The 25,939-nt window shown below is 43.6% G+C and overlaps 1 protein-coding gene and 1 long non-coding RNA gene across 4 annotated transcripts in view; one reads left to right on the forward strand and one right to left on the reverse strand.

Annotated features, from left to right (window-relative positions):
- LOC138642784 (uncharacterized) overlaps window positions 1–18,873 on the reverse strand; it is a 48,084-nt gene extending 29,211 nt beyond the window's left edge. The window contains exon 1 of the long non-coding RNA XR_011314105.1: window positions 18,754–18,873. This is a non-coding gene — a long non-coding RNA (uncharacterized lncRNA). The remainder of the gene's footprint in view (window positions 1–18,753) is intronic.
- The window catches only part of LOC138642783 (meprin A subunit beta-like), a 125,180-nt gene that overhangs the window by 17,808 nt on the left and 81,433 nt on the right, over window positions 1–25,939 (forward strand). For 2 of the 3 annotated variants that reach the window (XM_069731255.1, XM_069731254.1), the window contains exons 5-6: window positions 12,559–12,634; window positions 18,809–18,926. In XM_069731255.1, coding sequence (XP_069587356.1) covers window positions 12,559–12,634; window positions 18,809–18,926 — 194 coding nt within the window. The remainder of the gene's footprint in view (window positions 1–12,558; window positions 12,635–18,808; window positions 18,927–25,939) is intronic. The other variant, XM_069731256.1, reaches the window with a different exon arrangement.

Consider the following 25,939-nt stretch of genomic DNA (forward strand, 5'->3'; position numbering starts at 1 on the left):
TTTCTTTTTTATAAGCAAAATACTTTTTTTTTTATTTTATGATGTTGGTTCAAGGGGTACACGGGCAGCAGTAGACAGGTCAGTGGAGGCCTAGTGGAAGGAGGGACCGCAGACAGGCTTCGAAGCCCTAACATAATAAATTGGGCTGCCTGTAGGCAGTTTAAAATTGGTTCCAGGGGAACACGGGCAGCAGTGGACAGGTCAGTGGAGGCCTAGTGGAAGGAGGGACCGCAGACAGGCTTCGAAGCCCTAACATAATAAATTGGGCTGCCTGTTGGCAATTTAAAATTGGTTCCAGGGGAACACGGGCAGCAGTAGACAGGTAAGTGGAGGCCTAGTGGAAGGAGGGACCGCAGACAGGCTTCGAAGGCCTAACATAATAAAATGGGCTGGCTGTAGGCAATTTAAAATTGGTTCCAGGGGAACACGGGCAGCAGTAGACAGGTCAGTGGAGGCCTAGTGGAAGGAGGGACCGCAGACAGGCTTCGAAGGCCTAACATAATAAAATGGGCTGGCTGTAGGCAATTTAAAATTGGTTCCAGGGGAACACGGGCAGCAGTAGACAGGTAAGTGGAGGCCTAGTGGAAGGAGGGACCGCAGACAGGCTTCGAAGGCCTAACATAATAAATTGGGCTGCCTGTAGGCAATTTAAAATTGGTTCCAGGGGAACACGGGCAGCAGTAGACAGGTAAGTGGAGGCCTAGTGGAAGGAGGGACCGCAGACAGGCTTCGAAGGCCTAACGTAATAAAATGGGCTGGCTGTAGGCAATTTACAATTGGTTCCATGGGAACACGGGCAGCAGTAGACAGGTCAGTGGAGGCCTAGTGGAAGGAGTGACGGCAGACAGGCATCAAAGGCCTAACATCATAACATTGGGCTGTTGGCAATTTAAAATTGGTTCCAGGGGTACACGGGCAACAGTGGTCTGGTCAGTGGAAGTCTAGTGGAAGGAGTGACGGCAGACAGGCATCAAAGGCCTAACATAATAACATTTGGCTGTTGGCAATTTAAAATTGGTTCCAGGGGTACACGGGCAACAGTGGTCTGGTCAGTGGAAGTCTAGTGGAAGGAGTGACGGCAGACAGGCTAAGAAGGCCTAACATAACAAATTTGGGCTGGCTGTAGGCAAGTTTAAATTGGTTCCAGGGGAACACGGCCAGCAGTGGCCTGGTCAGTGTAGTAGTTGTAGAAAGAACGGACCGCAGACAGGCTTCGAAGGCCTAACATAACAAAAATGTCAAAACAATGGTATTGTCAGTGCCAGGCATTGAAGGATGTCAGCGCATAGACTAAACATTGGTGAAGCTGTGAGAGATAATTTTGCTAGTGGTAGAGCACTGTTTGAGCTGGGGGGGGAACTGTCTTGTGGCCGGCGGTACAGGCCCAGGGCCCCTCATATTACAATGGTGTGTCTGACGTTGGGTGCGCACCACCACCGCCAGAGACACTTTATTGTACTATGAGGGACCCAGTGGCAGTGCCGTCGACCAAAAGCGGGCACACCCACCTCTTCAGACAAACAGCACTCTCACGGGTGCTGGCGCAAAGTGGCGATACCACGGCCCCGTGTGGGGAGTTTGGCCATTTTGTTAGGAGTAAACATGTCGTATGCTGGACAATCAGGTGCAGAAAATTACGAGATTGGAAAAGTCATTCAGAAGAGTCCACAGGCAAGACCTTTTCATAGGAAAGTTAGGTGTCAGCCGGGCAAGGTGGGGCAAAAGATTTCGAAATCCAGTTGTGGTTCATTTTAATGAAGGTTAGATCATCTACATTTTGGGTAGCCAGACGAGTCCTTTTTTCAGTTAGTATTGAACCTGCAGCACTGAATACTCTTTCTGATAGGACACTAGCTGCCGGGCAAGCAAGCTCCTGCAATGCATATTCTGCCAATTCTGGCCAGGTGTCTAATTTGGATGCCCAGTAATCAAATGGGAATGACGGTTGAGGGAGAACGTCGATAAGGGATGAAAAATAGTTTGTAACCATACTGGACAAATGTTGTCTCCTGTCACTTTGAATTGATGCTGCAGTACCTGTCCTGTCTGCGGTCATAGCAAAATCACTCCACAACCTGGTCAGAAAACCCCTCTGGCCAACGCCACTTCTGATTTCTGCCCCTCTAACACCTCTGGTCTGCTGGTCCCTGGAGCTCGTGTGAGAACGATCACGGGCGCTGTGTGCAGGGAATGCCAGAAGCAAACGGTCAACAAGAGTTGATTGTTTTGTTGCTAATATTAGTTCCAAGTTCTCATGTGGCATAATATTTTGCAATTTGCCTTTATAGCGAGGATCAAGGAGGCAGGCCAACCAGTAATCGTCATCGTTCATCATTTTTGTAATGCGTGTGTCCCTTTTGAGGATACGCAAGGCATAATCCGCCATGTGGGCCAAAGTTCCAGTTGTCAAATCTGCGGTTGTGCTTGCTTGAGGGGCAGTTGCAGGCAAATCTACGTCACTTGTGTCCCTCAAAAAACCAGAACCCGCCCTTGCCACGCCACCAATTTCCAATGACCCCGGGAAAGCTTCCTCATTAAAAATATACTCATCCCCATCATCCTCCTCATCCTCCACCTCCTCTTCGCCCGCTACCTCGTCCTGTACACTGCCCTGACCAGACAATGGCTGACTGTCATCAAGGCTTTCCTCTTCCTCTGGTGCAGACGCCTGATCCTTTATGTGCGTCAAACTTTGCATCAGCAGACACATTAGGGGGATGCTCATGCTTATTATGGCGTTGTCTGCACTAACCAGCCGTGTGCATTCCTCAAAACACTGAAGGACTTGACACATGTCTTGAATCTTCGACCACTGCACACCTGACAACTCCATGTCTGCCATCCTACTGCCTGCCCGTGTATGTGTATCCTCCCACAAAAACATAACAGCCCGCCTCTGTTCGCACAGTCTCTGAAGCATGTGCAGTGTTGAGTTCCACCTTGTAACAACGTCTATGATTAGGCGATGCTGGGGAAGGTTCAAAGAACGCTGATAGGTCTGCATACGGCTGGAGTGTACAGGCGAACGGCGGATATGTGCGCAAAGTCCACGCACTTTGAGGAGCAGGTCGGATAACCCCGGATAACTTTTCAGGAAGCACTGCACCACCAGGTTTAAGGTGTGAGCCAGGCAAGGAATGTGTTTCAGTTGGGAAAGGGAGATGGCAGCCATGAAATTCCTTCCGTTATCACTCACTACCTTGCCTGCCTCAAGATCTACAGTGCCCAGCCACGACTGCGTTCCTTGCTGCAAGAACTCGGACAGAACTTCCGCGGTGTGTCTGTTGTCGCCCAAACACTTCATAGCCAATACAGCCTGCTGACGTTTGCCAGTAGCTGCCCCATAATGGGAGACCTGGTGTGCAACAGTGGCAGCTGCGGATGGAGTGGTTGTGCGACTGCGGTCTGTGGACGAGCTCTCGCTTCTGCAGGAGGACGAGGAGGAGGAGGAGGAGGAGGGGGTGCGAACGGCTACAGCCAACTGTTTCCTAGACCGTGGGCTAGGCAGAACTGTCCCAAACTTGCTGTCCCCTGTGGACCCTGAATCCACCACATTTACCCAGTGTGCCGTGATGGACACGTAACGTCCCTGGCCATGCCTACTGGTCCATGCATCTGTTGTCAGGTGCACCTTTGTGCTCACAGATTGCCTGAGTGCATGGACGATGCGCTCTTTAACATGCTGTTGGAGGGCTGGGATGGCTTTTCTGGAAAAAAAGTGTCGACTGGGTAGCTCGTAGCGTGGTACAGCGTAGTCCATCAGGTCTTTGAAAGCTTCGCTTTCAACTAACCGGTAGGGCATCATCTCTAACGAGATTAGTCTAGCTATGTGGGCGTTCAAACCCTGTGTACGCGGATGCGAGGCTAAGTACTTCCATTTTCTAACCATAGTCTCATGTAGGGTGAGCTGGACTGGAGAGCTGGAGATCGTGGAACTAGCGGGGGTGCCGGTGGACATGGCAGACTGAGAGACGGTGGGAGATGGTATTGTTGCCGCCGGTGCCCTAGATGCAGTGTTTCCTACTACGAAACTGGAGATTCCCTGACCCTGACTGCTTTGGCCTGGCAAAGAAACCTGCACAGATACTGCAGGTGGTGCAGAAAATGGTGGCCCTACACTGCCGGAAGGGATGTTGCGTTGATGAGTAGCTTCATTGGCCGAGGGTGCTACAACCTTAAGGGACGTTTGGTAGTTAGTCCAAGCTTGCAAATGCATGGTGGTTAAATGTCTATGCATGCAACTTGTATTGAGACTTTTCAGATTCTGCCCTCTGCTTAAGGTAGTTGAACATTTTTGACAGATTACTTTGTGCTGATCAATTGGATGTTGTTTAAAAAAATGCCAGACTGCACTCTTTCTAGCATCGGATACCTTTTCAGGCATTGCAGACTGAGCTTTAACCGGATGGCCACGCTGTCCTCCAACAGGTTTTGACTTTGCCACGCGTTTTGGCCAAGATACGGGCCCGGCAGATGGAACCTGTTGCGATGTTGATGCCTGCTGCGGCCCCTCCTCCTCCGCTTCAGAACTGCTGCCGCCTGCACCCTGTTCCCCCAATGGCTGCCAATCGGGGTCAAGAACTGGGTCATCTATTACCTCTTCTTGTAGCTCGTGTGCAACTTCGTCTGTGTCACCGTGTCGGTCGGTGGTATAGCGTTCGTGATGGGGCAACATAGTCTCATCAGGGTCTGATTCTTGATCAGCACCCTGCGAGGGCAATGTTGTGGTCTGAGTCAAAGGACCAGCATAGTAGTCTGGCTGTGGCTGTGCATCAGTGCACTCCATGTCAGATTCAACTTGTAATGGGCATGGACTGTTAACTGCTTCACTTTCTAAGCCAGGGACGGTATGTGTAAAGAGCTCCATGGAGTAACCCGTTGTGTCGCCTGCTGCATTCTTCTCTGTTGTTGTTTTTGCTGAAGAGGACAAGGAAGCGACTTGTCCCTGACCGTGAACATCCACTAACGACGCGCTGCTTTTACTTTTACCAGTTTCACGAGAGGAGGCAAAAGAGCTAGAGGCTGAGTCAGCAAGATAAGCCAAAACTTGCTCTTGATGCTCCGGCTTTAAAAGCAGTTTTCCTACTCCCAGAAAAGGGAGGGTTCGAGGCCTTGTGTAGCCAGACGACGAACCTGGCTCCACAGCTCCAGACTTAGGTGCAATATTTTTTTTCCCACGACCACCTGATGCTCCACCACTACCACTACCCTCATTACCAGCTGACAATGAACGCCCCCGGCCACGACCTCTTCCACCAGACTTCCTCATTGTTTTAAAAACGTTACCAAACGAACGGTATTTGTTGCTGTCACACAACTTACACGGTGAGCTATAACTTCAGTATGATTTAGCTACCCCTTTACAGGTGGGTGAGACCACAACGAAAATCAGCCACAATGTTACACACTCTGTTGTTGTTGGCAACAAATGAGATGGCACACACGCAGGACTGTCACTGAAGCGCAAATGTAAATATTTATCTCCCACTGATTTGTGTTTGTTTTTTTAAAAAGGGAGACTTCAGAAAAAAAAAAAATTAAAAAAAAATTATTTTTTACAGAAGAATTTATAAAACAAATAAAATGAAATGATTGTTTCAGGGAGAATTTAGGAAAAAAAAAAAAAAGGCTTTGTAGGGCCCACTGAGTGAGAGAGGACGCACACAGGAGTCAGGAGTGGCACACAAGCCCAGAGGCCAATATTAATCTCCCACCGATTGATTTAGTTATTTTTTTTGGTAGATTTTGGAACCCAAATCAAGCAAAAAAATTAATAGGCTTTCTATGGCCCACAATTGGGGAGAGAGAGAGAGATGGCACACCCAGGAGTCAAGACTGGCACACAAGCAGAAGGGGCAATATGAATCTCCCACAGATTTTTTTTTCTTTTTTTTTTTTCAGGGAGACTTGAGAGAAAAAAAAATACAAAAAAAATGATTTTTTTCAGGAATAATTTAGAAACCAAAGAAAATAAAATGATTTTTTCAGGGAGAATTTAGAAAACAAATAAAACAAAAAATAGGCTTTCTAGGGCCCACTGAGTGACAGATGACGCTCACAGGAGTCAGGAGTGGCACACAAGCCCAGAGGCCAATATTAATCTCCCACTGATTGATTTAGTGATTTTTTTTGGTAGATTTTGGAACCCAAATCAAGCAAAAAAATTAATAGGCTTTCTATGGCCCACTATTTGTGAGAGAGATGGCACGCTCAGGACTGGCACACAAGCCCAGAGGCCAATATTAATCTCCCACTTTTTTTTTTTTCCAGGAAAAATTTATAAACCCAATAAAATAATAAAAAAATAGGCTTTCTATGGCCCACTATCTGAGAGAGAGAGAGATGGCACGCTTAGGACTGGCACACAAGCCCAAAGGCCAATATTAATCTCCCACTGATTGATTTAATGATTTTTTCAGGTAGAATTTAGAACCCAAATCAAGCAAAAAAATTAATAGGCTTTCTATGGCCCACTGAGTGAGAGATGGCACACACAGGAGTAAGGAGTGGCACACAAGCCCTGAGGCCAATATTTTTCTCCCACTGATTGATTAATTGATTTTTTCAGGTAGAATTATGAACCCAAATCAACCAAAAAAATAAATAGGCTTTCTATGGCCCACTATTTGTGAGAGAGATGGCACGCTCAGGACTGGCACACAAGCCCAGAGGCCAATATTAATCTCCCATTTTTTTTTTTTTCCAGGGAAAATTTATAAACCCAATAAAAAAAATAATAATAAATAGGCTTTCTATGGCCCACTATCTGAGAGAGAGAGATGGCACGCTTAGGACTGGCACACAAGCCCAAAGGCCAATATTAATCTCCCACTGATTGATTTATTGATTTTTTCAGGTAGAATTTAGAACCCAAATCAAGCAAAAAAATTAATAGGCTTTCTATGGCCCACTGAGTGAGAGATGGCACACACAGGAGTAAGGAGTGGCACACAAGCCCTGAGGCCAATATTTTTCTCCCACTGATTGATGTTGTGATTTTTTCTGGTAGATTTTGGAACCCAAATCAAGCAAAAAAATAAATAGGCTTTCTATGGCCCACTGAGTGAGAGATGACACAGACAGAGATGGCACTCTAGCAGAAATGTCAATCTTAATCTCCCACAAAAAAAAAAAAAAAAAAAGGAACTGTCCTTCAATTACTATCTCCCTGCAGTAATCTCAGCCAGGTATGGCAGGCAGCAATAAGGAGTGGACTGATGCACAAATTAAATAAAAAGTGTGGACAAACAAACAAGATAGCTGTGCAGAAAGGAAGGAACAAGAGGATTTGTGCTTTGAAAAAAGCAGTTGGTTTGCACAGCGGCGTACACACAGCAATGCAGCTATCAGGGAGCCTTCTAGGGCAGCCCAATGAGCTACAGCGCTGAGGAAAAAAAAAAAAAAAGGAGCTTCCACTGTCCCTGCACACCGAAGGTGGTGTTGGGCAGTGGAAATCGCTACAGCACAAGCGGTTTTGTGGTTAATGGACCCTGCCTAACGCTATCCCTGCTTCTGACGAAGCGGCAGCAACCTCTCCCTAAGCTCAGATCAGCAGCAGTAACATGGCGGTCAGCGGGAACTCCCCTTTATAGCCCCTGTGACGCCGCAGACAGCAAGCCAATCACTGCAATGCCCTTCTCTAAGATGGTGGGGACCAGGACCTATGTCATCACGCTGCCCACACTCTGCGTTTACCTTCATTGGCTGAGAAATGGCGCTTTTCGCGTCATTGAAACGCGACTTTGTCGCGAAAGTCGCGTACCGCATGGCCGACCACGCACAGGGGTCGGATCGGGTTTCATGAAACTCGACTTCGCCAAAAGTCGGCGACTTTTGAAAATGTTCGACCCGTTTCGCTCAACCCTAGTGGCCAGGTCTTTTTGGTGGCCTTCCTTGTCGAGGGATGTGCGTTCTTTTGTGCAGTCTTGTGAGGTTTGTGCTCGGGCTAAGCCTTGCTGTTCTCGGGCCAGTGGATTGTTGTCACCTTTGCCTATCCCGAAGAGGCCTTGGACGCACATTTCCATGGACTTTATTTCGGATCTCCCTGTCTCTCAAAAAATGTCCGTCATCTGGGTTGTGTGTGATCGCTTTTCTAAAATGGTTCATCTGGTACCCTTGCCTAAGTTGCCTTCCTCCTCTGAGTTGGTCCCTCTGTTTTTTCAGAATGTGGTTCGTTTGCATGGGATTCCTGAGAACATCGTTTCTGACAGGGGATCCCAGTTTGTGTCTAGATTTTGGCGGACGTTCTGTGCTAAGATGGGCATTGATTTGTCCTTTTCGTCTGCATTCCATCCTCAGACGAATGGCCAGACTGAACGAACTAATCAGACCTTGGAAACTTATTTGAGGTGTTTTGTTTCTGCTGATCAGGATGACTGGGTTACCTTTTTGCCGCTGGCCGAGTTTGCCCTTAATAATCGGGCTAGTTCTGCTACCTTGGTTTCTCCTTTCTTTTGTAATTCGGGGTTTCATCCTCGTTTTTCCTCTGGTCAGGTGGAACCTTCTGATTGTCCTGGAGTGGACATGGTGGTGGATAGGTTGCATCGGATTTGGAGTCATGTGGTGGACAATTTGAAGTTGTCCCAGGAGAAGGCTCAGCAGTTTGCTAATCGCCGTCGCCGCGTGGGTCCTCGACTTCTTGTTGGTGACTTGGTGTGGTTGTCTTCTCGTTTTGTTCCTATGAAGGTCTCTTCTCCTAAGTTCAAGCCTCGGTTCATCGGTCCCTATAGGATCTTGGAAATTCTTAACCCTGTGTCGTTTCATTTGGATCTCCCGGCATCGTTTGCTATTCATAATGTGTTCCATCGGTCGTTGTTGCGGAAGTATGAGGTACCTGTTGTTCCTTCGCTTGAGCCTCCTGCTCCAGTACTGGTGGAGGGAGAATTGGAGTATGTTGTGGAGAAGATCTTGGATTCTCGTGTTTCCAGACGGAAACTCCAGTATTTGGTCAAGTGGAAGGGTTATGGTCAGGAGGATAATTCTTGGGTGGTTGCCTCGGATGTTCATGCTGATGATTTGGTTCGCGCTTTTCATAGGGCTCATCCTGGTCGCCCTGGTGGTTCTCGTGAGGGTTCGGTGACCCCTCCTCAAGGGGGGGGTACTGTTGTGAGTTCTGTTTTTGGGCTCCCTCTGGTGGTTACTGATGGTACTGGGTGACTTGTCTTTCCTGGGTTTCTGGGTTCCACCTGTTCCATCAGCATATGGGAGTTTCCTATTTAACCTGGCTTTGCTGGCATTTCCTCGCCGGTTATCAATGTATCCAGTGTGTCTTGTTACCTCTGCTCCCTGCTCCTAGAACCTTCTGGTCAAGCTAAGTTTGGATTTTCCTGTTTTGGTGTTTTGCTTTATTTGGTTTTTAGTCCAGCCTGCAGATATGTGATTCTTGCTGCTGGTTGCTCTAGTGGGCTGAAATTGCTCCTCATGTACCATGAGTTGGCACATGAGTTCAAGTAATTTCAGGATGGTTTTTTGAAGGGTTTTTCGCTGACCGCGCAGTTCACTTTTGTATCCTCTGCTATCTAGCTTTAGCGGGCCTCATTTTGCTGAAACTGTTTTCATACTGCGTATGTGCTTTCCTCTCATTTCACCGTCATTATATGTGGGGGGCTGCTATTTCTGTGGGGGATTTCTCTGGAGGCAAGAGAGGTCTGTGTTTCTTCTAATAGGGGAAGTTAGATCTTCGGCTGGAGCGAGACGTCTAGGATCATCGTAGGCACGTTCCCCGGCTACTTTTATTTGTGTGTTAGGTTCAGGGTCGCGGTCAGCTCAGGTTCCATCGCCCTAGAGCTTGTTTGTATCTGTGCTTGTCCTTTAGTGATCCCCTGCCATTGGGATCATGACAGACCTGGAGCAGTTTGCCAAAGAAGAATGGTCTAAAATTCCAGCAGAGCATTGTAAGAAACTCATTGATGGTTACCGGAAGCGGTCGGTCGCAGTTATTTTGGCTAAAGGTTGTGCAACCAAGTATTAGGCTGAGGGTGCCAATACTTTTGTCTGGCCCATTTTTGGAGTTTTGTGTGAAATGATCAATTTTTTGCTTCATTCTCTTTTGTGTTTTTTCATTTAAGACAAATTAAATGAAGATAATAATACCAAATAATTTGTGTTTGCAATCATTTTCAGGAAGAAAATGAGTATTATCTGACAGAATTGCAGGGGTGTCAATACTTTTGGCCATGACTGTAGGACAGAGACGTAGTATATAACACTGGCCATGCAGTATATAACACAGGCCATGTAGTATAGAGCACAGCGATGTAGTATATTGCCCAGCCACGTAATATATTGCACAGCCACGTAGTATATAGCACAGCCCACATAGTATATAGCACAGAGATGTAGTATATAACACAGCCCATGCAGTATCTAACACAGCCCACGTAGTATATAGCAATGTGGGCACCATATCCCTGTTAAAAAAAGAATTAAAATAAAAAATAGTTATATACTCACCCTCCGTCGGCCCCCCGGATCCAGCCCAGGCATTTACCGATGCTCCTCGTGATGCTCCGGTCCCAAGAGTGCATTGTGGTCTCGTGAGATGATGATGCAGCGGTCTCGCAAGACCGCTAAGTCGCGGTCTCGTAAGACCTCTACGTCATCATCTCGCGAGACCGCAATACATGGACCAGACCGTCGCGAGGAGCGGGAAAGGCGAGTATATAAAGATTTTTTATATTTTTAAAATTATTTTTAACATTAGATCTTTTTACTATTGATGCTGCACAGGCAGCATCAATAGTAAAAAAGTTGGTCACACAGGGTTAATAGCAGCGTTAACGGACTGCGTTACACCACATCATAACGCGGTCCGCTAATGCTGCCATTAACCCTGTGTGAGCGCTGACTGGAGGGGAGTATGGAGCGGGCACTGACAGGAGGGGAGTAGGGACCAGCCATTTCGCGGCCACACTGTGCCCGTTGCTGATTGGTCGCGGTCAAACGGCCATGACCAATGAGCGACTTGGGATTTCCGTGACAGACAGAAAGACAGACAGACAGAAAGACAGACAGACACACAGACAGAAAGACGGAAGTGACCCTTAGACAATTATATAGTAGATCTCTAATTCTGCCAAACTAGCCAACCTTTCTTTTTTTCTTAGGACTTGATTTTTATCTGTAAAATTTATATTTTTCAATGGCACCATTAGGATACATATGTTGTATTTTTTTATTTTTCTTTGGCAGAAGAAAAGTTACCATTTTTTACTATGTAATGAAAAAAACAAAACAAATTTACTTGCATGGTATTAGTGTCCCCTCTTTGTCATAATATGGTAATAGTGCTTCTTCTGTTCCCTCATACAGTAACGATGTCCCTTAAGGGTTCCATGTGTTCCCCCACATAGTAATGGTGTCTTATCAGTGACCTTACATGGTAATAGTGCTTCCACATGGTAATGGTGGCCCTTCTGAGCCCCCCATGGTGATACTTCTTTTGTGCGCCCCCTGTGGGTGTGATAACATCATTTACAAAAGCCAGCCCCATATTCAGCTCATGCAAATCTGCACAGGCGTGTCGGTCATTGCATTACACAGCACATAATAATAATAATTAACTATGAAAATTTCTAAATAGCAAAATAATACACATTACACGCTGATTTGGTGGATTAAACTTGGCCACGACCTTTAATTTTTTTTTAAACTTACAAAGATCACTAAACTCTAATAACCTTACTTTTAATTATTTCAGAACCAACACGCAGCTTAGCAGATGCTCAGGCTCGTTAACCTAATAAACACTTATGTCCATTCAATTTCCTTAATGACTGACCCCAATGCAGTGACAAAATAATAATTTAATGGGAGGGAAAGGACGAGACCGTTACTTCACAACAGCGGTGATGGGGAGTAACAGAAACCCTCCCAGCGCAGCCATATTTTAAGACATTGCTGTTTCTATTAAAAAACATAAAAACAACTTATCACTAAGTGAGGCTGGGGGGAAGATAATCAATACCCCTGCGATACACAGCTGACAGGTTACCCGCTCCTCCAATCACAAACTTTATTCAGCTGCGGAAAAAAATCCTCTTCCCTCCAATTAGCCCCTTCAGGGGAGGAGTATCTAGTGCATGGTAATGTCATGTATTCAACTCCTGAAGGTCCAGGTCAGCCATTCTGGGAGCATCACTGCATCTCTGAAGCAAGGGGTACGCTTCCCGGCTTCAGAGACGCACTGCGCATAACGAGAAGCCATCTTCTGAACTTTTGGACAAGCCCAGTGTGCCTCTGAAGCCAGGAAGCGTACACGGGTGTGATAACATGGAAAGAGGGCTGACTTCTCTGGGGTAAGTAATGCCCCACTGACTAGTCAAAGCCCTCATTAGCATAGGAAAAGCTGAGGTTATAAATGCTTCTTTAAAGCATTAATTTATCTGAATTATGTAACAAAGGGCTGGTTAGGGAGGGAGTTTAATCATACAAACTGAATTCTGCTGAATTGGAGGGCACTGGGCACCTGACAGGTTCCCTTTAAGTAATTACAGGCTATATCAGTTATTATTTTAAATCTAAATTTAAAGAGGATTTTTAATTACTTGCATTATTTAGACAGAAAGAAACACAATTATTGGTTCGCAATATAGATGGCCACGGACAGTCCCATACTACTTAGAAGACAGTCTTGGTAAGTACATCACATACTCCTCTTTTGTCTTTTCAATAATATTTAATATCAATGAATATAAACTCTAAATAAATAATTCCTTCCTGATACCATTTTATTTGCTTTATTTTTTAACTGTCATTGTTTTGAAATAGGTTAGGTTCAGATATTGGATTCTATTGTTTAATCCCTTCACAACATGTGCCTGTATATAAGGTTCTCGCAAACCGCTATATACTGTATATACTGCATGACGATCATCACACTGAGCACCAACGTGATCAAAATGCGGGTATCAGCTCTATATGAGAGCTGACACCCTGCAGCAATGCCCACAATCGTTACTCGATCCAATCATGTGCATTTAGTCCCTCTGATGCCGCTATCAATAGTGACAGTGAAATTGATGGGCATCGTAGAGGGAGGGAGCTCCCTCTGTGCTCCCATCGGCACAATGATTTTTTGGTTAAATATTGTAAAAATATATTTAAAAAAAAAAAATCACAAAATAAAGAACAAAAAAAAGAAAAAATAATAATCAAATAAATATGTAAAAACAAAAATTAGCCAAAAAGTACATCCCTGTGACCAGAACGACAGTTAAAAAAAAAAAAAAAGTGAGGCAAAAACTATGCTTTAGTATCTATTAAAACATCATCGTGTCCCGCAAGAAACAAGCTGCTATACAGGTCACTCAATAGTTTTTATTGTGTAAAATCGCCAAAAGATAAAAAGATATTAATGTGGAGGTGCTGTAATCATACTGACACAGAATAAATCAGCCTTATCAATTTTACCATACGCGATAAAACACTCCTAAAAAGAACAATTCCTGAATTGCTGGTTTTTGTTCATTCTATCTAAAAAAATCTGAATAGAAAGAGATAAAAAAAAGTCATGTGCCCAAAAGTGGCACAAATAAAATTGTGAACTCATCCAACAAAAAATAAGCTCTCACATGACTCTGTCAGCCGAAACATGGAAAAATTATAGCTATCTAAATATGGGGATGAATGAAAAGCATCTTTTACTGTGTGACAGCAGCCAAACATTAAAAAATTATATAAATCTGGTATCGCTATAATCGCACTGACCCAAAGAATAAAGTGGTCTGATCACTTATGCAGCACAAGGAATGGCGCAAAAAAATAACTAAAACCAATTCTTCACCTGCTGTTGATTTGTTCATTTTGAATCCCACACTTAGTGGCAGGTGCTAAACTTCGAACACAGACTTCTCCAAGAAGTCAATTTCAATGCTTAAAGGAGGGAGACAAAGACAATTTTTCAGCTGCAAAGTTTTGGTCCCAATTATTTTCAGTCGAATTCAGGTTCAAGTTTGGGTCAATTTCTTGTACCTGAAGCGAACTTTGGACTAAAGTTCGGGTCGGGTACCAGAACCTGAACTTCCACTGGTCCACTCATCAATAGTCACAGTCCATGAGACTTTAGGTATACTCTCATTTAGTGAAGAAGCTGAACCAAAATTGCAACATATCCCCTATAAACAGGATAGGTGATAAGCAGTAGAGATGAGCGATCTTGTTCAGAAAACGTTCGCCAGTCTCCTATGGCACGAATATTGCACATTCAGATTTGCGTTCGAATTCCCAAGCATTTTTCAACAAAATCATCAAGATTCAGCCAAAGCTCGGCAAATTATCGAGTTTCCACAAATGCTTTTGCTAGGACTTTGGCTAGGATAGTGGTGCAGTGTGATAAGCTGAGGGGACGTGCTTTATGAGGGGAGGGGGTGAGGAGCGGTCAAAGTGGCTGTGGACTGTTTCTTTTTGTTTATTACCTTAATGTGTGGAAATTTCGGCAGCCAATCAGGGCACAGAAACCATCCGCAACGTCAAGACACAATGACTTCTGTCATTGGCTGCCAAAGCCACATGTTCCTCTCTAAATAAAAAGTGGACATTTTGTTTTTGTGCCATTTTGTCAGTGTAACAGCGAAGAGAGGCTGCTCCTGCTGCTGCAAAGCAGTCAGAGAGTTCAAATAGATAGGATCCTGGGTGAAATTGACCTTCCAGCATTTAAATCCTTTCTGCTAATAGTGTGGGCCAGACACCAGGCCACATTTCAGATTCTAAATCGTTTATGCTAATATTGTAGCCCAGGCAAGAGTGCACATGTCAGAATCAAACAAACAACTCAGAGACAAAAATTGCAATTATTTGACTACTATATGCATGAACCGGCAAATGCGCTATCAACATGCGTTAACCTCGCCAACCAACTCGCGGGCCTCGCCAACCACCGGCCATCCCATCAAACACATTTGCTGTTTCTTCCCCCTTCATCACCATGGCAAGTGTTCTCACAAAGTTTTCCGGCCGCAGAACCTCCACTTCTTGTTTACCCCCTACAGTTGGGGTGAGTGAGAGCCCGTCAGCTGTTATGGAAGTGGAGCTGCCTGCTGTTTTTATTTCACCGAGCACACCACATCGTTCTCAATCCACCATAACATCTCTGCCTGCATCTCACTCACAGTCCTGCAGTTTGTCATGTTCACCCTACTCAACCTTCTCTCAACACAGCAGCCAGCTCTCGGTCCCGCAGTTGTGGCACGTAAAAAAATGTTTCCTCCTCCACATGCCAAAGCTAAGAGGTTGAACTCCACCATCTCCAATATGTTGGCCACAGAAATGTTGCCTTTCTGTCTGGTGGATACAGATGGTTTCTGAAAGCTAATGGCGATAGCAGTCCCCCAGTACCAGTTGCCCAGTCGCCATTACTTCTCTAAGAAAGCTGTGCCTGCGCTATACCAGCATGTTGCAGACATCACCTGTTCTTTGAAAAAAATCTGTTTGCCAGGGTGCATCTCACCACTGACAACTGGATGAGTAAACATGGCCAGGGGCGTTACATCTTGCTGACTTGGCACTGTGTGATTCTGGTGGCTTTAGGAGCAGGCGGTCAAGGGGCTACTACACAAGACTTTGAATCCCCAAGACTTGTGGGACAAATCTCTGTATTTAACAGTTTGTCCACTGCTTCTGCCTCTTCCACTTCCTCTAGGGCCTCCACCTGTGCCCTCAACGTCTCCCTTAATGAACCATGCATTCCAACAGTGCAGAGTGAATCCCCCACCTCCGTACTGCGCAGCTGGGGATCATCGCTATCAATGAGTGTTTAAATTAATAAGCCTTACAGATCATAGTCACACAGCTCACGAGTTGTGGATAGATATCCAGGCTGAGTTTGAGCAATGGCTGTCTCCTCTGAACCTGGAGCCAGGGAAGGCCGTGTGCGATAACGTTGTAAACATGGTTGTGGCCCCATGCCATGGCAACTTTACACACGTGCCTTGCATGGCTCACGTCCTCAACCTGGTGGTACAGCAATTTCTCTGCCACTGTCCCATCCTGGATCTGCCGCAGAAAGCATGGTCACTGTGTGCTCACTTCCGCCGTTTGCACCCTTCAGGTCATTAACTTGCATTGCTACAGAGGTCTTTCGGCCTACCAGTTATGTGATATGCCAACATGGTGGAATTCCACTTTGCACATGTTGCAGTGACTGTGGCAGCAGTGCTGAGCCCTTTTGCATAGCCTGGGCCAATGCAATACGGACGTGGTGCGGTGCAAATCACGCATGCGGAGTAAGCACAGACAAAGGACCTCTGCACCCTTCTGCAGAGTTTCGAAATGGCTACTAAGGTGGTTAGCACTGATGATGCCATTATCAGTATCACTATTCTGGTCATTTACATTGCTGGAGCACACTTTGAATAGTCTGCGGGAGGAGGTGGTGGTCCGAGAGGTAGAGGTGGAAGCAGAGCAGGATGTGGAAGGGATAACAATATGTCGAAGCTCTGGACTGTTTTCACTCAGGTATGTGCCATGGGATTACAGCGATCGAGGGGCACTCATGGTACCAGACAAACTGTTATTGAAGATGCAGGAGCAGAGGAACAAATGGAGTAAGACGAGAAGGAAGAGGTGATGGGCGCACAATAGCCAGGAGGTGAAAAGGATAATGATCATCTCTCTGTTGTAGTTTGTTGGGTGAGGGGATGGAGGAAGCAAGCTTGAGTGTTATCTCACCACCAAAACACTATGGACTTAGAGCTCATGGAAGCGCTCGATACATGAGCGGCTTATTGCTGCACTATCTGCAACATGATGTCCGTATTCTTAGAATTAGAAATAGTTCTGACAACTGGGTTGCCACTCTGTTAGAGCCACGGTAGAAGAGTAATTTTTGCCAGATGCCTCCCTCCCTGGAAAGTGAAACGCGTATGCTGGAGTATCGAAACACATTTGTAGACAATCTTAAGAGGGACCACCAGAAGTCTTCCTATACCTGGCTGTCCATCCAAACTGAGCAATTGTGGGAGACGAGCCTTGGTGAGAGAGGTAAAGAAGAACCCCAAGATCATTGTGGCTGAGCTCCAGAGATGCAGTAGGGAGATGGATGAAAGTTCCACAAAGTCAACTATCACTGCAGCCCCCCACTAGTCAGGCCTTTATGGCAGAGTGGCCCAATGGTAACCTCTCCTTAGTGCAAGACATATGAAAGCCCCCATAGAGTTTGCTCAAAAACATTTAAAGGACTCCCAGATTATGAGAAATAAGATTCTCTGGTCTGATGAGATGAAGATAGACCTTTTTGGTGATAATTCAAAGTGGTGTGTGGAGAAAACCAGGCACTGCTCATCACCTGCCCAATACAATCCCTACAGTGAAACATGGCGGTGGCAGCATCATGCTATGGGAGTGTTTTTCAACAGTAGGGACAGGGCGATTGGTTGCCATTGAAGGAAACATGAATGTGGCCAAGTACAGAGATATCCTGGATGAAAGCCTCTTCCAGAGTGTACTGGACCTCAGACTTGGCCAAAGGGTCACCTTTCAACAAGACAATGACCATAAGCACACAGATAAAATAACAAAGGAGTGGCTTCAGAACAACTCTGTGACCATTCTTGACTGGCCAAGCCAGAGCTCTGACCTAAACGCAATTGAGCATCTCTGCAGAGACCTGAAAATGGCTGTCCACCAATGTTCACCATCCAACCTGACGGAGCTGGAGAGGATCTGCAAGGAAGAATGGCAGAGGATCCCCAAATCCAGGTGTGAAAAACTTGTTGCATAATTCCCAAGAAGACACATGGCTGTACTAGCTCAAATGGTGCTTCTGCTCAATACTAGTAAAGCGTCTGAATACTTGTGACCAGGTGATATTTAATTTTTTTTTTAATAAATTTGCAAACAATTCGACATTTCTATTTTTTTTCAAGATGGGGTGCAGAGTGTGCATTAATGAGAAAATAATGAACTTTTTTGAATTTACCAAATGGCTGCAATGAATCAGAGTGAAAAATTTAAAGGGGTCTGAATACTTTCCATACCCACTATACATAAATAATGGATGCCTGAATTAGGACTAAAAATGAAGTAGAGTGCAAGTAGAGATCTTGATATCTGCAATGAATTGATAGAGAACATATATTGGTAGGTACAATACAAACAAGAATGCAATGATTTGGATATCTCTATTAGCCATATTTTATTCACTGCTGAATACAGAACACAGAGCCCATGTTAAAAGTAAGACTTTTTTGAGCAAAAAAAACTTCTTCATAAATTGATTGCAGCAATACATATCAAAAAATTGGGACATGGCTAAACAAAATATAGAAAAACTGAGTGGTACTACTGAAAAACAACTGAATGGTACATGACTGTTTGAGTGTTTGTAAAGAGTATGTTATAGAGAGGCAGAGTCTCTCAGAAGCAAAGATGGTCAGAGATTCACCAATCTGTCAACAACTGCATCTAAAAAGCTGTAGAACAATTTCAGAAAAATGTTCCTCAATGTAAAATAACTAAAAGCGATTCCATTCTTTTTTTCTTTACATTTTACACATCGTCCCAACTTTTTTTTGAATCAGGGTTGTTAATTACACAATGAATAACCTTTATTAGCTCAAATAGTAATACTGATATAGCTTTTTTGTTTAACACTGTTTTACAATTATTTTAAAAGCATCGTAACCCCTCCAAATGTTGTAGGTAGGGTGCTTAATTCTACGACTGTGACCGCGAAGGTATCATGAGGAATATATATTAGAATGACTAGCTGGCCAGACAAAATTCCTGTTCCTTGAATGCAAAAGTGAATAAACTTACGGTTTCCTCCATGTGGCGTAATAACTACTATGTCTACGAATCTTTATCTTTATAGAAATAAATGCAAAAGGCGTGATCCTGAAAGCATTTGAGCGCTTCCGACTGAAGACTTGTCTTGACTTTAAACCCTGGAATGGGGAAAGCAATTATATATCAGTATTTAGTGATAATGGGTAAGTAATGCTAAAAGAGAAGTGGCTGGATTTGTGGTCGGAAAACATCTTTGAGATTTCTGGGAGATTACATTAACAAATAATATCAGAAACATAAACAGACCAGCCAACCAGTGCACACATTGCTAATGCAAAACGGTTATGTGGTAGATTTCAGTAAATACATGGAAATAAGCAGAAGCAGCCCAGAAACATACTTAATCTACACATCGAAATTCTGGAGAGACAACCCATAGTGCCATAGAACATATACAAATATTGATCACTTCCACTATAAAATCGATATCAGCGAATCGGTCCACAGATTTATGTGTATGGAACCTCATGACTCTCATGACAGATTATCTCATAGAGGATAAGGATTAAGCTGTTTTAATTTTGACATTTGATCCCTTTGTTCTTTAGGAAATAAACTGCTGAGATGTTTGGTCTTCTTCGCTTTCTCCCTTAAAAACACATTAATGCTAAAACTGAGCTGAACAGTTCTTGTGTATGACGAAGTTGGAAGGAATGTCTGATGGCCGAATGAGTGTTCAGCTTTCACATTTCCACCTGGAACGCCCCATGCAATATCTATAGTACTTCTATCACCAGTTGCCATGATATTCATTCTATGGTGGCACTGGTGATGGTGGCGACATAATGACCAGAAGTTCTAACCAGCCAGAGATGTTACTTTGGCTGAGTCCTATAGTACCCCCCAGTCCGGCATTATGGATGTGTGTGCTGTCCAACAGGCATAATCAGGTCCTTGCTGTAGCCAATAAGACTGCACCACACCATGCTTAAACTCACAACATTCTGCTGGGAGATACCAGTGATGGTTATACGTGCTCTGGTTCCATTTTTATTCTTGTTCAGCCTGTTTCATTTTCTTTTTTTTCCTCAGTTCGTGTTTTGACTATCCTTCAGCCTGACAAATTCGTTCCTCACCTCCTGGTATTGATGCAGCTTTCTGACCATTCTGTGACAGATGACTTCATCTGCCCCTGATTAAGTACAGATCAATGTAGAGGAGTTGAAAGTTGAATGCCAGGACAACTCCTCGGACCTACTAGACACAATGGCCAGCACAAAGAATGTCAGTAGAACCTCTAGCAAATCATCTCTTTCCACCCCAGTCTAATCCACAGCGCTTGGAATCGCCAAGCGTGCAATGCTGCGGATTAGTTTCTAAATTTACACAGCCAACCAATTCCTACCTGTGGACACGTGTTTCGGGCTTTAGGCCCTCATCAGCACAGGGCTGGAATTGAGATGATTTGCAAAGCTCCGCCTACTGCAAAGGATTCTGGGTAAACCTGCTATTCTTTGTATTATGCTGCTTGCAATTACTTTCCGTTTCAGGAAAGCATCCACTATGTATTTCCTTTAAGTAGAGGGCTTTTCGGTCTCTTTCGTCCCGCTACATTTAGCCCAACTTGGGTCTCTCCCTAAGGTGGCTAGCATGTAAGTAGAACCTCTATTAAGAGATTCCAGCCTTCCACTGACAGTAATCCCCCATTACGGCAGCCATTAGTTATAGTATGCGCATGTTCACCTTAAGAGTATATTTAGTATCAAAAGGTGCTCACTATATCACAGAGCAACCAAGTGTAGTACATAAAACTGCAGCTGTGTAAGCAGGATTTGAAGACCAAGGTATAAATTGCATCATTTCATAGATGTAGGGAATTGGACAGAATGTATCTTATTTGGAATCTTCAAGGTTACTTTAGGTAACAAAAACAATCAACTGTTACAATTGTCATTTTTTAAAAGATACACGGTAATTCATCCCATGTCATCTTGTCATGGTAGTATGTCTAACAGTTTCTGTAGACTAGGGTATTTATTAGATGACTTGTCAGTAGAGATTGGCAAACAAAACAGTAAAGTTTAGCGTCGGTACCGAAGACCTACTGTTCGGACATGGACACCGAACACAGACTTCACCAGGAAGTTTGTGTTACTGTTTGGGTTTGGCCTACCGAACACCCGTGTGCATGACAGCCTTGCTGGCAAACACTGCTTCTGACCGGCGGTAAAATCATTACTGCTGGTCAGACAGATGCGGTTCCCATGTTGTCAAATGACAGTGTGAGCCTGCAGCTGTGATCAGAAGTAAAAAGTTTATCTCCCATCACTAGAGTCGCAGTAGTCCTATCAGCCTATGCCTGTTGCCGCTAATACCAGTGAGAGCAAGCAGCGGCTGATGGGAGTATTCATAAGCTAGTGCCTGTGCTCTAAATAAATAATTTAAAAAAAAAAAGAAACGTGTAGGTTCCCCTGTATTTTTGATAAGCAGCTATGCAAAACTGACAGCTGGGGGCTGCAACCCTCAGCTGTCAGCGTTACAAGCTGGTTATCAAGAATAGAGGGGTCCCCATGCTGTTTTTTTTAATTATTTAAATAAATAATGTTAAAAAAAACTGTGTGGGGTCCCCCCATATTTGACAACCAGCCTAACTAAAGCAGACAGCTGGGGGTTGATATTCTCAGGCTGGTAATTGGCCATGGATATTGGCCCCCAGCCTAAATATAGCAGCCCCCCAGAAAAGACTAATTTACAATATAAGGTGTTTATTTATAATTTTAATATAGACGCCTCTCCATTACTGAGCCATGAACTTGGTCACTGGACAATACAAAGATAACATCAACCCCACAAATACAGGTCCTTCTCAAAAAATTAGCATATAGTGTTAAATTTCATTATTTACCATAATGTAATGATTACAATTAAACTTTCATATATTATAGATTCATTATCCACCAACTGAAATTTGTCAGGTCTTTTATTGTTTTAATACTGATGATTTTGGCATACAACTCCTGATAACCCAAAAAACCTGTCTCAATAAATTAGCATATCAAGAAAAGGTTCTCTAAACAACCTATTACCCTAATCTTCTGAATCAACTAATTAACTCTAAACACATGCAAAAGATACCTGAGGCTTTTATAAACTCCCTGCCTGGTTCATTACTCAAAACCCCCATCATGGGTAAGACTAGCGACCTGACAGATGTCAAGAAGGCCATCATTGACACCCTCAAGCAAAAGGGTAAGACCCAGAAAGAAATTTCTCAACAAATAGGCTGTTCCCAGAGTGCTGTATCAAGGCACCTCAATGGTAAGTCTGTTGGAAGGAAACAATGTGGCAGAAAACGCTGTACAACGAGAAGAGGAGACCGGACCCTGAGGAAGATTGTGGAGAAGGACCGATTCCAGACCTTGGGGAACCTGAGGAAGCAGTGGACTGAGTCTGGTGTGGAAACATCCAGAGCCACCGTGCACAGACGTGTGCAGGAAATGGGCTACAGGTGCCGCATTCCCCAGGTAAAGCCACTTTTGAACCATAAACAGCGGCAGAGGCGCCTGACCTGGGCTACAGAGAAGCAGCACTGGACTGTTGCTAAGTGGTCCCAAGTACTTTTTTCTGATGAAAGCAAATTTTGCATGTCATTCGGAAATCAAGGTGCCAGAGTCTGGAGGAAGACTGGGGAGAAGGAAATGCCAAAATGCCTGAAGTCCAGTGTCAAGTACCCACAGTCAGTGATGGTGTGGGGTGCCATGTCAGCTGCTGGTGTTGGTCCACTGTGTTTCATCAAGGGCAGGGTCAATGCAGCTAGCTATCAGGAGATTTTGGAGCACTTCATGCTTCCATCGGCTGAAATGCTTTATGGAGATGAAGATTTCATTTTTCAACACGACCTGGCACCTGCTCACAGTGCCAAAACCACTGGTAAATGGTTTACTGACCATGGTATTACTGTGCTCAATTGGCCTGCCAACTCTCCTGACCTGAACCCCATAGAGAATCTGTGGGATATTGTGAAGAGAAAGTTGAGAGACACAAGACCCAACACTCTGGATGAGCTTAAGGCCGCTATTGAAGCATCCTGGGCCTCCATAGCATCTCAGCAGTGTCACAGGCTGATTGCCTCCATGCCACGCCGCATTGAAGCAGTCATTTCTGCCAAAGGATTCCCGACCAAGTATTGAGTGCATAACTGAACATTATTATTTGATGGTTTTTTTGTTTGTTGTTAAAAAACACTTTTATTTGATTGGATGGGTGAAATATGCTAATTTATTGAGACAGGTTTTTTGGGTTATCAGAAGTTGTATGCCAAAATCATCAGTATTAAAACAATAAAAGACCTGACAAATTTCAGTTGGTGGATAATGAATCTATAATATATGAAAGTTTAATTGTAATCATTACATTATGGTAAATAATGAAATTTAACACTATATGCTAATTTTTTGAGAAGGACCTGTATGAACCCCACTTGCCACCGCTATAATTAAAGAAAATAGCATGGGGACCATTCTATTCTTGATAACCAGCCTTGCTAACGCTGACAGCTGAGGATTGCGGCCCCCAGCTGTCAGTTTAGCCTGGCCAGCTATCAAAAAATACAGGGGAACCCATACTGTTTTTTTTTTTTTAATAATTATTTTTTTAGAGCGCAGGCGCTGGCTGATGAATATTCCCATCAGCCGGCGCCTGCTCTCGCTGTTATTAGCGCCAGCATGCATAGGCTGATGGGATTAGTATCATACACCTCTTAAAAAACTTTTCATCAGACCAAACATTGTTCCATAAAAAATATTTTTATTCAATAAAAATCACAATAATATCACCAAAGACATATATATTTGGAAATCTTTATTAAAAATAAATAATTATAAAAAATATAAAATCCATATATGCATATATATATCTAGCACAAAAAACAAAATTTTAATGGGGTCTTGATATTTTAATCATTACACAACCCCTGTGTGTGCAGGACGGGGCAAGCCCAAACCGATTGGCACAGAGCACATATAAAAAAATAATAAATAAAAATTATATTATAAGTGTAAATATAATTTAACCTGCAACAAAATGGATTCAAATCATGTGAAAAATGTGATATTTATGAAAAAAGATTTTTGATGAAATTTATATATATATCATATGCATAACACGGAAAAAATAAAGTGCTTAATAGTGCAAAAAATATTATAAATTATATGCAAACCATGATAAATATAATTAATAAGTGTGAGAAAAACAAATAATCAATATAAAAAATCAAACATCAGGGAGTCCCTGACGAAGCGGTGAGCGAAACGTGCGTTGGAGTGGTGTGTGCGGGGCAGTGGCATCCCTATGCTGGTTGGTATATTGCACTGCACTTTAGCTGAGATATAATTGGCAGCATGTGGTATTTATAATACAACCACACTTTAGTGTTTGATTTTTTATATTGATTATTTGTTTTTCTCACACTTATTAATTATATTTATCATGGCTTGCATATAATTTATAATATTTTTTGCACTATTAAGCACTTTATTTTTTCAGTGTTATGCATATGATATATATATAAATTTCATCAAAAATCTTTTTTCATAAATATCACATTTTTCACATGATTTGAATCCATTTTGCTGCAGGTTAAATTATATTTACACTTATAATATAATTTTTATTTATTATTTTTTTATATGTGCTCTGTGCCAATCGGTTTGGGCTTGCCCTGTCCTGCACACACAGGGGTTGTGTAATGATTAAAATTTCAAATCCCCATTAAAATTTCGTTTTTTGTGCTAGATATATATATGCATATATGGATTTTATGTTTTTTATAATTATTTGTTTTTAATAAAGATTTCCAAATATATATGTCTTTGGTGATATTATTGTGATTTTTATTGAATAAAAATATTTTTTATGGAACAATGTTTGGTTTGATGAAAAGTTTTTTAAGAGGTGTATGATATATATATGGTTTTTCATTGACCACATACAGTTTTGTCTGGTATCTTTTTCTTATATAGGTTTTTGATGGGATTAGTAGTCCCATCATCTGATGTCAGTGACCAAAGGTAAACTTTTTACCTCCGATCATACCTGCGGGCTCATGCTGTCATTTGTCAGCATTAGAACTAGGGTTGAGCGAAACGGGTCGAACATTTTCAAAAGTCGCCGACTTTTGGCGAAGTCGAGTTTCATGAAACCCGATCCGACCCCTGTGCGTGGTCGGCCATGCGGTACGCGACTTTCGCGCCAAAGTCGCGTTTCAATGACGCGAAAAGCGCCATTTCTCAGCCAATGAAGGTAAACGCAGAGTGTGGGCAGCGTGATGACATAGGTCCTGGTCCCCACCATCTTAGAGAAGGGCATTGCAGTGATTGGCTTGCTGTCTGCGGCGTCACAGGGGCTATAAAGGGGAGTTCCCGCCGACCGCCATGTTACTGCTGCTGATCTGAGCTTAGGGAGAGGTTGCTGCCGCTTCGTCAGAAGCAGGGATAGCGTTAGGCAGGGTCCATTAACCACAAAACCGCTTGTGCTGTAGCGATTTCCACTGCCCAACACCACCTTCGGTGTGCAGGGACAGTGGAAGCTCCTTTTTTTTTTTTTTCCTCAGCGCTGTAGCTCATTGGGCTGCCCTAGAAGGCTCCCTGATAGCTGCATTGCTGTGTGTACGCCGCTGTGCAAACCAACTGCTTTTTTCAAAGCACAAATCCTCTTGTTCCTTCCTTTCTGCACAGCTATCTTGTTTGTTTGTCCACACTTTTTATTTAATTTGTGCATCAGTCCACTCCTTATTGCTGCCTGCCATACCTGGCTGAGATTACTGCAGGGAGATAGTAATTGAAGGACAGTTCCTTTTTTTTTTTTTGTGGGAGATTAAGATTGACATTTCTGCTAGAGTGCCATCTCTGTCTGTGTCATCTCTCACTCAGTGGGCCATAGAAAGCCTATTTATTTTTTTGCTTGATTTGGGTTCCAAAATCTACCAGAAAAAATCACAACATCAATCAGTGGGAGAAAAATATTGGCCTCAGGGCTTGTGTGCCACTCCTTACTCCTGTGTGTGCCATCTCTCACTCAGTGGGCCATAGAAAGCCTATTAATTTTTTTGCTTGATTTGGGTTCTAAATTCTACCTGAAAAAATCAATAAATCAATCAGTGGGAGATTAATATTGGCCTTTGGGCTTGTGTGCCAGTCCTAAGCGTGCCATCTCTCTC

This window comes from Ranitomeya imitator, chromosome 6 (assembly GCF_032444005.1).
Source record: "Ranitomeya imitator isolate aRanImi1 chromosome 6, aRanImi1.pri, whole genome shotgun sequence".
Classification (NCBI taxonomy): Eukaryota; Metazoa; Chordata; class Amphibia; order Anura; family Dendrobatidae; genus Ranitomeya; species Ranitomeya imitator.